The sequence below is a fragment of the Carassius auratus genome, chromosome 36 (genome assembly GCF_003368295.1).
Source record: "Carassius auratus strain Wakin chromosome 36, ASM336829v1, whole genome shotgun sequence".
Taxonomy (NCBI): domain Eukaryota; kingdom Metazoa; phylum Chordata; class Actinopteri; order Cypriniformes; family Cyprinidae; genus Carassius; species Carassius auratus.
Genome location: NC_039278.1, coordinates 16,535,064 through 16,550,378, shown reverse-complemented (window position 1 = coordinate 16,550,378; position 15,315 = coordinate 16,535,064). Strand labels below are relative to the sequence as shown.

At 34.6% G+C, this 15,315-nt stretch overlaps 2 protein-coding genes across 4 annotated transcripts in view; one reads left to right on the top strand and one right to left on the bottom strand.

The window, feature by feature from the left end:
* LOC113055439 (filamin-B-like) overlaps positions 1-7,893 on the top strand; it is a 78,901-nt gene extending 71,008 nt beyond the window's left edge. For both annotated transcript variants that reach the window (XM_026221747.1, XM_026221748.1), the window contains 5 exons: positions 2,483-2,615; positions 3,797-3,973; positions 5,388-5,606; positions 5,687-5,875; positions 6,945-7,893. In XM_026221747.1, the coding sequence (XP_026077532.1) occupies positions 2,483-2,615; positions 3,797-3,973; positions 5,388-5,606; positions 5,687-5,875; positions 6,945-7,132 (906 nt within the window). In that variant the 3' untranslated portion in view covers positions 7,133-7,893. The remainder of the gene's footprint in view (positions 1-2,482; positions 2,616-3,796; positions 3,974-5,387; positions 5,607-5,686; positions 5,876-6,944) is intronic.
* A 579-nt stretch (positions 7,894-8,472) lies between these two features.
* LOC113055438 (deoxyribonuclease gamma) lies at positions 8,473-14,602 on the bottom strand. 2 transcript variants are annotated; one of them, XM_026221746.1, is made up of 8 exons: positions 14,295-14,602; positions 13,743-13,831; positions 13,574-13,663; positions 12,921-13,033; positions 12,729-12,841; positions 10,432-10,589; positions 10,265-10,361; positions 8,473-9,270 (listed from the first exon to the last, which is right to left on the bottom strand). In XM_026221746.1, the coding sequence occupies exons 1-8, from the start codon at positions 14,523-14,525 to the stop codon at positions 9,205-9,207; spliced, it is 957 nt and encodes a 318-aa protein (XP_026077531.1). In that variant the 5' UTR covers positions 14,526-14,602; the 3' UTR covers positions 8,473-9,204. The 2 variants fall into 2 exon arrangements, with proteins under 2 accessions (XP_026077531.1, XP_026077530.1); XM_026221745.1 differs by having other exon boundaries at positions 8,474-9,270; positions 13,574-13,666; positions 14,295-14,593.
* Between the last annotated feature and the right edge of the window lie 713 nt (positions 14,603-15,315).

Genomic DNA, 15,315 nt, shown 5'->3' with positions numbered 1-15,315 from the left:
GTCCACAGCTATTCAGTCCTCAGACTAGCCAACAGTGCAGTCAAATTAATAGCATTAAATAATATTTAAATATATTAGCATCAGTGCATCAGAATCATTTGAGTCAGTTCGGGAGTTCGTAGCGGGTTCGCAAATCATTTGAGTCAATTTGGGGATAGCGAATCAGTTGAGTCAGTTTGGGGATCGCGAATCATTTGAGTCAATTTGGGGATCGCGAATCATTTGAGTCAGTTCGGGAGTTCATAGTGGGTTCGCGAATCATTTGAATCAGTTCGGGAGTTCGTAGTGGGTTCGCGAATCATTTGAATCAGTTCGGGAGTTCGGAGCGGCTTTGCGGATCATTTGAATCAGTTTGGGGATTGCGAATCATTTAAGTCAGTTCGGGAGTTCATAGTGGGTTCACGAATCATTTGAGTCAGTTTGGGGATCGCAAATCATTTGAATCAATTCGAGAGTTCGTAGCGGGTTCGCGAATCATTTGAGTCAGTTCGGGAGTTATTAAAAATAACTTTGCACAATTTATTTATGTTCAGTAGTTCTTTCTAGCTCAAGCAAATCCACAAACTAATAAAAGGATTTATTATTAAGGGCGCGCTGTTGACTGCTGTATATAAAACCCCTTCAATATAGTTGTTGTTACCTCAGGGGATGAGGTGAGTCATCAAAAACAAAACAAAAAAACATAAGATAATTTATTTTAGCTATAATAGAGTACCGGCACCTCTTTTGGGCCACTTAAAGCACTGATTAGCATGGAAGTTTGTAGTTTGTAGACAAATTACAAATAAATTTTTCAAGCTTTTTCAACTGAATAAAACATCACCAAGGCTGCATTTATTTAATTAAAAATACAGTAAAATTTTGAAATATTATTACAATTTAAAACAGCTGGTTTCTATATCAGTATATTGTAAATTGTAATTTATTTCTGTGATCTAAAGTTGTATTTTCAGCATCATTCCTCCAGTCTTCAGTGTCACATATTATCAGTGTTCAGAACAGATTTTACACTACTTGGTGTGTATATATAAGCAGCTTTCTCTGGTGATGGTGTCTGTGAATAGCTGGTGGACATCAGTCGTCTTTGTGTGGTGTTCTGGTGTTTCTCTTGTGTTTCATTTAAAGGCTTGTAACAGAACCAGCTCTTGTAAAGCTCACAGTAGAATCAGTTAAAGCAGAGAGAGGAAACAACACCGACCGCTAGAAACCTCCATCCAACCCTTACCATCATTCTCTGTAGTTTAGCAAACCCTGTAGATGGTCTCTTGTCAAATGTTGGCGTCTCTCTCAGCTTTAGCTGATCTTAGGTGAGCTCAGGTGAGAGATCAACATCTGAATGTGTGATGTTTTATATTTGTGACCCTGGACCACAATTTTTTCAAAATATAGATATATACATCAACTGAAAGCTGAATAAATCAGCTTTCCATTGATGTGTGGTTTATTAGGATCGAACAATATTTGGCAGAGATACAACTATTTGAAAATCTGGAATCTGAGGGCAAAAAAAAAAAAAAACATTTTTAAAGTTGTCCAAATTAAGTCCTTAGCAATGCATATTACTAATCAAACATTACATTTTGATATATTTATGGGAACTTTAAAAAATATCTTCATGGAACATGATCTTTACTTAATATCCTAATGATTTTTGGCATAAAAGAAAAATCTATAATTTTGACCACATACAATGTATTTTAGGCTATTGCTACAAATACACTCCAGAGACTTCAGACTGCTTTTGTGCCAGGTCACAAATACTTAGCTTTTTATTACTTTTATTAAAAAATAAGTAATTTATTCATTATTATTTTATGATTATGCCATTTGATGCACTTTATAAACATTTAAAACCATATAATTCAATAAATTTGAATTCATTAATTAAAAATATATGCATTGTATCCGTAAATATACTGTTTGGGGTCCTAAGATTTATTTCATTTATTTATTTATTTTTAAGAGATGAATACTTTTATTTAGCAAGGATGCATTAAATTGATCAGAAGAGACAGTAAAGATATTTCTGTTGTTACAAAAGATTTTCTGTTTTGAATTAATGCTGCTCCTTTGAGCTTTCTGTTCATCCAAGAATCCTGAAAAACAAAAATACCAGTTTTCACAAAAATACGAATACGTAATACGAAAACACTGTTTTCAAATTGACGATAATCAGAAATGTTCTCGGCAATCACATATCAGAATGATTTCTGAAGATCACTGAAGACTGAAAATTCAGCTGTGATCACAGAAATAAATAACATTTTACTGTATGTTCACACAGAAAACAGTTGAATACTATTTCACAATTTTTACTGATTTTTCTGATCAAATAAATGCAGCTTTAGTGAGCAGAAGATCCTTTTTACCGACCCCAAACTTATAAAGGGTAGTGTATCAAGGGTAGAGCATCAGCAATCCTTCCCAGAATGCACTGGTGTGTGTGTGAGAGATGTTCTAAGCTGTGGGTTCACTGATGTAGGAGTCGGGTCTGAAGGTGAATCAGCCGGCATCATTCGCAGTGCGTCTGAACGGAGCAAAAGGTCACGTGGATGCTAAAGTTCACAGTCCGTCCGGAGCCCTGGAGGAGTGTGTGGTGTCTGAACTAGAGCAAGGTCAGAGGATCAGGATGATGAGATTAAATCATTTTCTGTTTTAATAACCAGCGAGAATAAATTCCTTTCACTTTTAGTTATCATGAAAGCACATTCACAGCCCAGTTCACTTTCATAAAATGATGCATTTCACTCAGAGTTGTGTGTGTTAAATTCAGAGTGAAATCAGATTCACAACCCATTTATATTTATTACAAGCATCTCGTCACCAAAAATCCTGTTTTTGACTGTGTGACAATTAGCACAAAAATCGAAATATTAAATAAACTTAAATATATTAAATGTAAACTCAAATATTAACTTCTGTAATAAAAATGTTATAAAAAATTGAATAAAGTTAAATACATAAAACATATACACTTAAATATACAAAATGTTTAATGTGTTAATTTAAATATTATATGTATAAATGTAAATATATTGAATATATATATTTTTAATAATCTGGATTGTATTTTGTATTTCATACTAATGTTTATTAACATGCATTGTCCCTGTTAAATAAATAAATGTATGGAAAATATTTAATATATAAACTTAGGAAAACATTAAATATTTTACACATTTCGATATCGATTTAAATATTACATATAAACTAAAATATTTAAGTTCAATAACTTAAATATAGAAAATACTTAATATATAAGATTAAATATAAATTTTAATTAAAATTTCAAACTTCAGTATTTACAAGTTTAAATATTTAATGTATAAACTTAAATATGAAAACATTAAATATTAACTATATGAACTAAAATATAGAAAATGGTAAATGCATAAACCTCAGTATTTTTAAATACTGAATATATAAACTATAAAATTTATAAAGTTCAGTATTGCAAATAATAAACATATAGAAAATGTATAGAACATTTTGACTATATAAAGTTCATTATTGAAAATGTTAAATATATAAAATATTAAATGCATAAACCTATTAAATATATAAAGGTATATAATGTTCAATAATGAAAATATTAAATATCAAAACTCAAATATAGAAAATTTTAAATGTATATTAACTTAAATATTTAATATATAAACTTTGCTATAAATTTTTTTTATATAATACATACACTTAAATGTAGAAAATGTGCATAATATGATGTCCTTGATTGACGTTATTTATGTCATATATGTTATCTTTTTGCTCTCTGGTTAATTTGCATTTTGTTTTCCAGACAAGTACGCCATCCGTTTCATCCCACGAGAAAACGGCATCCACATGATTGACGTGAAGTTTAACGGGACGCACATCCCAGGTAGTCCGTTCCAGGTCCGTGTGGGAGAACCGGGACAGAGCGGCGATGCTGGCCTCGTCACCGCTTACGGTCCCGGGCTGGAAAGAGGAAGCACAGGTGACACTCAGTACTCTCTGGCACAGGGCTAGAAACAACTATGCTAAAATAAAAGCCTACGCACGGTTTTCCCGTCCGCTGTCAATCTGTGTTTTCCACACTATGAATATTAATCTCTGCATGTTTCCTTTGACTTGGCATGTGGAGAGGAAGTGGCTCACGCTGAACACACTTATTGTTTCAGCAAAATGATTTAAACAGAAGGATCTTGGATTACCTAAGCTCTTTCTCATGGATCAGATCCAGAACAAATGTATGTCTTCATGCTAACTTGTCCAGTTGAAGAAAAAGAGTAAAGCTCATGGAGGCATGCATTAATACGGTTCCTTGAAATGTATTTCAGCTGCATAAAACTAGAGCAAAAAGCCAGAGGGTTGACTTGGAGGCAAGAATAAATGAGGTTTTATGATGAAAAGTGTCAGAATAGCTGCTTGTGTCTGATAGTGAGTCGACTGATCGCTGTTTATCATTCACAGACTGTGTTCACAATAAAATACACACACTTTAATCCATCATGCATGATACTGTATATATAAAGCAACTATAAATATTTCCCATTTCTATATTAGTAGCAAAATACTGTAGACTCTCACATCATGCCCTCATTATGTTGCATGCATAATTCATTATATTATATTAATATTATCAGAATAAATTTTAATCAGTTTATATACAATTAAATTATATAAATTAAAAGTACCTTTATATTTATAAATTTTACCTGATATTTAATTCATATATTATATTATTAAATAATCAAATAAATTATTTATATATTATTAAATAATATAAATTAATACATTTATATTTATAAATTTGATTTCATGTTTAATTAATTTATATTCAATGATTAAAAACTATAAATAACTGTATATATTTATATATAATTTAATCATCTTAATTAATAATACATTCATGTTAATAAATTCGACCTCATTTATTAGGTTACATTATAATTAAAATACTGTTTATATTTAATTTAATAATATCAATTAATAAAGCATTTTTATTGATTAATTTAATCACGTAGTTTCTTGTATAACTTCAAGTTCAAATGTTTTGCATTAAAATCCAGTTTTTTTTTTGTTTTTTTTTAATGTAAGCTTAATACTTGATCGAACTTTCAATTATTTATTTATGGCCTGAAAATAAATCAATGTTTTTTTTTTTTATGGTATCACTTTGTTATTCACTATGCAATTTGGCAAATGCAGTAGGATGTTTAGTTTCCATGCATAAAGCCTACTGCATACTATAGAAAGTAGAAAAGGATGGTAGCATGATATTCTCACGATGATGCAAACACTGATGGCTGACAGGAAACAGGAAGTGAGAATATTGTAGTCATGAAACAGTTATTCATACTTTCATTCTCGCACTCCCGTCTAATTGACTCTCACGTCTCGTCTGACAGGTAACCAGGCCGAGTTTACCATCAATAACACCAAAGCAGGAGGGGGATCTCTGGCCGTCACCATCGAGGGCCCGTCGAAGGTCAAGATGGAGTGTCAGGAGTGTCCCGAAGGCTTTAAAGTGCACTACACACCAATGGCCCCTGGGAACTACGTCATCACTATCAAATACGGTGGCCCTAACCACATCAGCGGAAGCCCGTTTAAAGCCCGAGTCACAGGTGAGCAGAAGCGGACCGGTCTGAACTGAAGTGGTGTTGTTGGGTGCTGATGGACTGAGATGGGTTTGTGTGGTGTTCAGGGCCACGGCTGGTGAACGTGACGAACGCCAGTGAGATGTCCACTCTGACGGTGGATCCGGTGAACCGGGCGAGGAGCACGTCTCCCAGAGCCGCTTCTGACGCCAGTAAGGTTCTCAGTCGAGGTCCTGGTCTCAGCAAGGCCTTCGTGGGCCAGAAAGCGTCTTTCTCTGTGGACTGCAGTAAAGCAGGTGAGAGCTCGGGTTATTCAGGACAACTTGAGCATGAGCGAGATGACCTATAAAAGTGGATTAAATTATGAAAGTTTATTACAAATGCGTACGCATTCAACAAAAAGCTGATGCACTTTACATTCTGTCCTAAGCTCCTACAAATCCTAATCAAGTGTATTCATATACTTCAGCATACTTAAGACCAAAGGTTCATTTATTATATGTGACCCTGGACCACAAATCCAGTCTTAAGTGTCATTTGTTATGATCTGACAATATTTGGCCGAGATACAACTATTTGAACATCTGGAATCTGAGGGTGCAAACAAATCAAAACATTGAGAAAATCACTTTAAAGTTGTCCAAATGAATTCTTAGCAATACATAATACTAATCAAAAATTAAGTTTTGATGTATTTATGGTGGGATATTTACAAAATATCTTCATGGAACATGATCTTTACTTAATATCCTAATGATTTTTGGCTTAAAAGAAAAATCTATTATTTTGACCCATGTAATGTATTTTTGGGTATTGTTATAAATACACCCCAGAGACTTAAAACTGCTTTTGTGACCCAGAGTCACATATATTTCATAGTTTTACATAAATAGCATACAGAAGATACAGTTTGGAAAATGGATAAATGATGAGTCATTTTATTAAACTGCGCTATATAATAATACATTATTATTAATAATAATAAGAAGAAGAAGAACAAGAGTAAATGTATTATTATTTTTGATTTTATATACATTTATATAAATCATTAATTTCACTGATTCTGGGAATAAAGGACAAAACATGTTTTAAAACAGGTTTTGACTTAAAACCTGTTTATATATACACACACATATATATATATATATAAAAAAACATATGTTCTTTGAGAATGTAGATATATTATCATGTAGTTATATTCATGAATCCATACTTAACACATAACATACGATCATAAGAATGATTAATTGGTTGATTGATTAACCCTCTATTATGGCAATATTGCCAGAGCAGCATGTTATACTGGGCATACTTGTGTTTACCATTTGTTGTCTACTGTATCCTTGTATTTGTGTTTGTTTCCAGGGAAGAACATGCTGCTGGTTGGCGTTCACGGTCCTCTGACGCCCTGCGAGGAGATCCTGGTCAAACACACGGGAAACATGCAGTACAACGTCAGCTACATCTTAAAGGAGCGGGGCAGCTACATTCTGGCTGTGAAGTGGGGTGATGAGCACATCCCAGGCTCCCCCTTCCAAGTCACCGTCCCATAATCCCCCTGGTGTTAATCAGAAACACTCCTGACGGAGAAAAAGACACTGTACAATAACAACTAGAAGACCTTCCTCATTCTGTTGAACTTTGCACTTGATCAGGTTTTTGACTGGAATGTGACGCATTGTGACAGTAATGTTGACGGCATGTTGCATGAATTGTATTACTTCCATGATTTAGTTCAGCATTGCGAGTCTAAAGATGAGTGTTGAATAGTTAAAAGACGGTGTATGAACAAACCAGTCAGGCTTTCACACCCAGTCACTCTTTACTACTGATATTGACTCTAATCGCTCGTCTCTTTCTAACAATACTCACACTTTTAATGCACATTTTATAACTTTCCATGTCTATGTTTGATTCTCGCTGCATGTACGGAAGTGACATTCATTCGCTCATAAATCAAAGTTTCATGCATCACTTCAAATCAAGCGAAGTGCATTCATTGAGTGTATTTATCTTAACGGGTTTCACTGCTACACATTGAATCGTTTTCATGAGAATGACCGTATGTATCAAGATTTTAGACTCCAGAGAAGTCACAGTAAGAGATTTATGCAGTTATTTCACATTCTTTGTCTTAATTCTACTAGTTTTGATACTCCAGTGGTGTGAAGTATTTTGTGTTTTAAGGGCAAGAGGGGACTTTTAATTGTATTTTGTATTTAACCATTGGTGCCTTATTGTGAAACCTTTGAATAGATTCGATGTAAATTTTGCTTATTAAAACTGACTGGAATAAAGAATTCAAGATTTAAGACGCTGGAGCCTCAATATTTATCACGAGTTTTCTTTAACAACATTCTCTGAGGGGGAGTAAATGACCATATGTCTTTTATTAGTGAACTGTTCCTTTAATTGAGGAACTCTGTTCTGTTTAGAATTCCAGTAGCTGAAGGTGCCACCTTGATTGAGAATGTTCCGTTGTTACCGTAGAAACGACCCTGGATTACAGATAAACATTCCTATTTGTAGCCCATTATTTAATGATTTCCTTTGCGTTGTATTGGCAGGACGAAGTCAATGTGAGTTAGTTAGCTAGTCATTTAGATGATTAACTTTCATTGTTGATAATAGGAAAAAATCATTTTCAGAAATGTTCTGCTGCCACCTTCAGGACAAATCTGAGAATTGCAAAACCCGCTTAAAGGGTTAATTCAGCCAAAACGATTTACATTGTGTATATCAACGATTATAATTGTTTATATAAATAAAGTTTCATATTCCCTGAAAGAAAAAAATAAATGGAATGGCAAAAATATATAAATATTTGATGAATTTTAATTTTCATTGTCAAGGCAACATTTCTATTTTTCTGAACTTAAAATAAAACCGTTAACAAATGATAATAATAAAAAATAGTTTGTAACGTCTTAACTGCCACTTTTGACAATTTAATGCATCCTTTCTGAATAAAAATATTAATTTCTTTCATAAGAATAAATCTCACCGACCCAAACCTTTGAATGGGAGTTTATATAAAAACAAATATTTTTAATAGGATTATTATAAAATTGCTGGATGAAATGTCAAACACTAAACTGGCTTGGTTTCTTCAGGTGACTATGAGATTGACTGTAAAACTGTAAAAGATCTGGGATTGTAAGAAACATTTTCTATGCTAGGAATGGCACTTTTAATATTCACACAGTAACTGATCAACTCTGATGAAACACCAGTGCATGTTTTCTTCACCCCACTGAACTTGAACAGACGGTATTCACCTTAAATCTAATACTCTGTGTCATTTACTTGAGTGAAATGTTTATTAAAATGAAATCAGAAAAGTATACATGCAAATGTCAATGTGAAGCACTTATACATGTGTTGTGATTTATTAATGGAGAAATGTAGATGGATTACACTGGCAATGTCTTGCAAAGTCTCACAGAAACTGGTAAATCAACACTACAGACCGCTGGCTCATAATTAACAAGTAAAGCACTGAACACTTGATTTCTGCATTAAAGATTATGTTAGAACTCGTTTATTTTCCTATAAGCTGTTTCTCATTCTCATCTGTAGGATTAATGAAGCAGGCGAGCAGTAAAAGTGTAAATGGAGAAGATTATTATCGTTTCCTCTGTGCTTGATTGACTGTGATGCAGAGCGGGAAATGATCACTCACTGCCAGAGCCTGTGGAACACACACACAGCTGTTAGTGTTTCCTTCACTGACCGGGGCAAGTTGTCACAGATTACACATAATCAATGTTATGTCAGGCTTATGTATAGTAAACTTTTAAGTAAAAAAACTATATGTATTGAGAGTAATTAACACAGGAGAAAACATACAGTTGACTGAACATACACTAATTATTGTAGTGCATGTTTGACACTGATGTGTGAATAAAAGATATAAAAAAATATATAAATACATATTATATAACATTTGCATTTAACAACTTTAAGTGATTTATGAAAAGGCACAATATGGCCGATTGAGGTTAAACTAGGTGTTTGAAATAAACACACAACTACTGCAAGGAAAAAAAAGCATTACTGAGATATATAACCTGTGACAACTTGCCCCGGTCTCCCTTAATCTTGTCATTTGTCAATTCTGTTTAAACTTTTTTCATCTAGGGAGCATCGGAGCTCAGATATTTATGTTTTGTTACTTTTGACACAAACATACAAAATCGTTCAAAAGTTTGGGGTCAGTAAAATTTTATTTTAGGGAAATTAAATGTATATATTTATTAAGCAAGGATTATTTAAATTGATCAAAGTTGGCTTTCAAGACATTTTTTATGTTACAAATGATTTCTATTTATATTAAATGACAGATGCTTCCACAAATATATTAATCAGGTGTTGATAATAATCAGCAATGTTCCTTGAGCATCAAACCAGTATATTAGAATGATTTCTGAAGATCATGTGACACTCAAGACTGGAGTAATGATGCTGAATATTCAGCTTTGATCACAGATATAAATTACATTTTTAAAATGTATCCAAATAGAAAACCGCTATTTTAAATTGAAAAAATATTTTACAATTTACTGTATTTTTGCTTATACAAATGCAGCCTTGGTGAGCAGAAAATACTTATTTTAAATGCATTACAAAACCTTTACAGACCCCAAACAGTAAAGTAGATTAGAATCTCATGAGATCATATTTACCTCCTGCTCAGTGAGGCCAAATTCCTCTTTAAAGTTGAACACCTCCACTGATTCAGGATTCACAGCCTCAGTCATCTTCTCTCCACGGAGGACGACCCTGCAGCACAAGAAAATGGGAATGTGTTGGTCATCACATGATGTTAACTGAGACGTTAGGGGACAACTACCTGTCATAAGCACATTTGGTAGATGTCTTCACTGAGGTGTCCAGCTGGTCGCCCGTCAGCCACACAAACTCAGTTTCAGAGCGCAGACGGATGTTCACCCACTGCCTCTTTGGAACGTAACCGCAGGCGGCGTTGAAATCCCCCATGATGATGAAGTTCTGACAAAATTAGACAAGATGAAAACTTGAGCAAGGAAACAGGAACTTAGAGGAAACCAGAGATGCTTTGAGAGTGAAACCAGGTGTGCAGAAGACCAAGAAGAAGGAGGAATTTGTTTGGCTGGTGTGCTAAGAAGACTAATGTGTTGCTATACTATTATACAGTAGGCTTTGTGAAATACTGAATATTATGTAACTCAGTATGACAGACCCAGCTACAAAACCAGAGGTGGGTAGTAACGAGTTACATTTACTTCGTTACATTTACTTGAGTAATTTTTCGGGGTAACGAATACTTTTCGGAGTATATTTAAAGATGGGTACTTTATACTCTTACTTGAGTACATTTTTTGGGAAAAATCTGTACTTTTACTTCGTTACTGTGGGCGACGCCCCTCTCGTTACTTTATCTTAATGCAATAAATGCTTCAGTTTATTCCAAACGCGCCGTCTACTTTTCTCTGGACAATGAGCGATGCCCATTCGCGAATGATTCATTCTTTTGAGTCAACTCTGTTCAAAGGCTTGATCAAACCAGTCGGCAAACGAGTGAATTGGTTCATGAATCAGTTTGAATGAGTCGTTCAGTTCCATGCTGCACGCGCTGAGTGTCTGAAGTGGTTCACTCAGAGTTGTAACGTTTAAGAATATTAGCAGCGTTGAAAACGTTGCTATGGAACTGCACTGAATGAAAGCTAATCTGCAAAGGCTATTATTTGCTTGCGGTGGATATCCTTATTAGATGAACGCGTGTGCGGTCTACTGTTTAACAGGTAATAACTTGGGCTACATTCGATTACAGTACACGATAGCACTGTGACATTAGTTTGTTGTACGTGTGTGGCTTATAACAGGTTGAATGCAGCTTCCAAAAGACAAAGAATAGCCGATTAAGATTTTATTAATTTTAATACAATCACACCAGTGCGAGTACGTTCAGCAAGTCATATCATCAGCTGCTAAATTCAGATCTGTGATCGCTTGCTGGCGCTGAGCCAGAGACAGACGCGTTTTTACAGCGCTGCGCATTAACCAATCACACACGGTTCTGTTGAGCTTTTGACTGCAATGGCCAATCAGAGGTGTTCCGATGAGTCATCGCTGAAATGCCGGTGCTTCCTTCACTCGCTCACTTACTGAATACCTCTTTCTGCCGAATTCTCTCGTCAGAAACAACAAAGTGCAGATGTGTGTACGAATCTATAATTAAGATATTGATTTCACAGTGTTAACAGTTTCAGTGATTTTAATGGTAGTTTCTGAGAGTGAATGAAATCTAGACTGTCAGTGAAAATTATGTTTAATAATGTAAATGTTATTTGCTCTCTTTCTGAACAATGAAAGATTAGTAGCAATATTTATATCACATTAACTTTCAATGTTAAATTCACATTTAAAATAAAGTCAGTCGTATTAAAAATATGTTATGGCATGATACCTATATTTGTTACTTAAATAAACAGACAGGGTTTTATAATAAATTACATAAATTGGATTAAAGGCTGATGAAATATATACATTTATACACACACACATACATTACTTACATTTTTTGTCTATATATCTTTATAAAAAAAGGCTCCGTATATATGACCCAAAGTAACTAGTAACTAACTACTTGAGTAGATTTTTTATCCGATACTCTTTTACTCTTACTCAAGTAACTATTCAAGACTAGTACTTTTACTTTTACTTGAGTAAATATTTCTAGAATTACTTTTACTTTTACTTGAGTAAAGTTTTTGGGTACTCTACCCACCTCTGTACAAAACTGAACGTTCTCAGAAGGTTCTGGAAAAGTTATGAGCAAATATTATTTTAGTGACATTAATGAAACGTTTGTTCAGAGTTATCTGGTCTTTAATAATGTTAATAGTACAAAACATTATTTATACATCATTCACGGAACGTTTCAGTTGAAATGTGTATCTGTTTCTTTTTTAATGTTATTACTTGTTTCAGAATGTTCAGAGAACATTTAAATGTAACAATGTTTACAAAAATGATCAAATGGAATGTTCCTTTGACCGCGAAAAATCATTTTTAAAACTAGACGTTTGGAACGTTCAGATAACATTAGGAAATGACGTTTCTGTTTCTAATCGAGTTGGGAGTCTGAGAGAGAAAGGCTTCGCTCACGTCTGAAGGCCACAGCTGAGAAACATTCTGATAAACGTCGAAGAGTTCGTCGATTTCTCTCACAGCCGCTTCAGGAGCCGTGTGAATAGGAATGATGACGAAGTCCGTGACTTCTAGTGAGACAGATGAAAACATGTTTGGCATCATTTCATCATCGGTGTGGAGGTCATAGGTTCACCTTTCACGTCTCACCCGTTTTTGGAGACGAAAACCACACGACGAACGGTTCTCGAGCAAAAGCGTCTTCATCTCCGGTTTGAGCGTCTGGATACTGATAGACGGATTTCACAGACAACATCTTCTGCCTGTTATGATCAGAAATGAATTATTATTATAACCTGATTTCTTTTTTTACCCTTGGTAGATGCATATGGAAACCCGGTCTCTGCTGGCCATTTATCGCTTTCTATTGGTGGCTTGATGGAATATATGGCCACTACAGAAAACAATTAAACAATTTCTTAATGGTTGATAGATGGTTTGTAATGGTATTTTTGTGGAAACCATTATAATTTCTGTGATGGTTTACTATTGTTTTTCTCAGCAGGGAAGTCCCTATACCAATATCTAGCAACTAGCAATAGTTTTAGACAAACTATTAAATGTCTGCTGTGCGGCTGCACCTTTGGTAAACCAACATACATTTCTGTTTTCTGCTGCAGTAAAACCTAGAAACCCCCCCAATTTTCTTTTCCCACAGGAAATTTTAGATAACATTAACACTAAATGTAAAAAAAGCATCAATCCACATGCATTGTGCATCTAAAGAAACATATATGAACCTATTCTTGCATGCTGCTATAACATTAATAATGATTTAATATTTGTTGATAAATTACACATACCTGTAAATGAAGGCATATTGCTCCTTGTATGACTTTCTCCCGAGTCTCTCACTAATGACGGAGCTAAATTGATTTGCTCGTGTCCTGGACCTGCTGTGGAGACATTTTGCAAAGATTTAGTATTTTGTTTGTCATTTTACAATATTCATTGAGACTTTATTCAGAGCACCTGTTCAGGTGAGTCATGAGTTGATTAAACACTTTTCCTTTTGCATCTTTGATCTCCAGGACAAGCATGAGGTCACAGCTACTGATGCTCTGCAGTGTGACAATGTGAATTAATTCATTTCATCACTGTTTGTTTATGCCGTGAAAATCACATCACAATGTAAGTATCATTCACATGTCCAGTCACCAGAATCTGAACATTTTGTACCTTGGCAGATCTGAGCAATTAATGAGACGACAAAACGTCTTGTTCCTCTTATAATGACATGCAATGATGTTTAGAAACATAATATTATCTGGTTTGTTATGTAAAGACATTTTCTTCCTTTACACAGTAAGTCAGTGGTTTAGAGAGTGGAACTGCAGCCAAGTCTTGTATTGGTGAGCGTTTTTCCATAAAACCATACGAAGTTCATTATACATTCAAACATGAATAAAACACAATACAATTTAAAGTAGTGAATTATGAAATATACATTCAAATAGCATCCAAGCGTTTTGAATTTTGCATTAATTATTAAATAGAATGCAGTATTAAACATGGGACGCTCACCTTGACTATAATGTCCAGCACATCTGGTTTGGAGATTTTGCTCTCTCCGAATGACTTTATGTTGAAGGAGCAGATCTTGAGAGCCGCAGCTCCTCCGAGGTTCAGCAGCAGGATCAGAACGCTCAGCATCACTGCCAGCTGGAATAAGAGGTAAATCTGTGGACTTCCTTCAATTAATACTGTAACCAAACACTTCCTGATTTCTTCTGATGGCCACATGTTTTTCTGCATTTTGCCGCAATGAGGAAAGAGTAGATTCCTGTTTTCAGATGTATTTGAAACTGTCTTACAGATTAAGACTGTTCTTCTTTCTTGTGTATGTGGACTTAATTGATCAAATTTATTGTACATTTTCAATTATTTCTTAAATTAAAAAAACATTCAAAAGCTTTTTCACCTGAATAATTACACAACATTTAATCCCTGTTGATTAAAAAAAATAAAAAAATATATATATATATTAGGCAAAAAATTATTTTTTTTACCTATATTTTTAAAAATCCGCTTTCGAACATGTGGGCATTTAAAGGGGAATACACAGTGCTTTAATTGGGCCTGTATGGTACCACCACTTCCAAATATAGCTCTTGAGCAAAGTGCCACCTCTCAGTGTGCCCAGAACATGCTTTTAGCATACCGGTACATTCATTTGGACATCTGTTTTAATAGAGGTCTTAATCCTTTGCCTGCGCTGCCGCTTTTCAGAGCGCCCTTCACAATGCACGCTTCCTAATTCTTCCTAGTTCGGAGTATGGAGCGTGAATCATTTGAGTCAGTTCGGGAGTTCAGAGCAGCTTCGCGGATCATTTGAATCAGTTCGAGAAATCAGAGCGGGTTCGCGAATCATTTGAGTCAGGTCGGGAGTTCGGAGCGGGTTCTCGAATCATTTGATCCAGTTTGGGGATAGCAAATAATTTGAGTCAGTTTAGGAGTTCGGAGCAGCTGCGGATCATTTGAATCAATTCGAGAGTTCGTAGCGGGTTCGCGAATCATTTGAGTCAGTTTGGTGATCACGAATCAT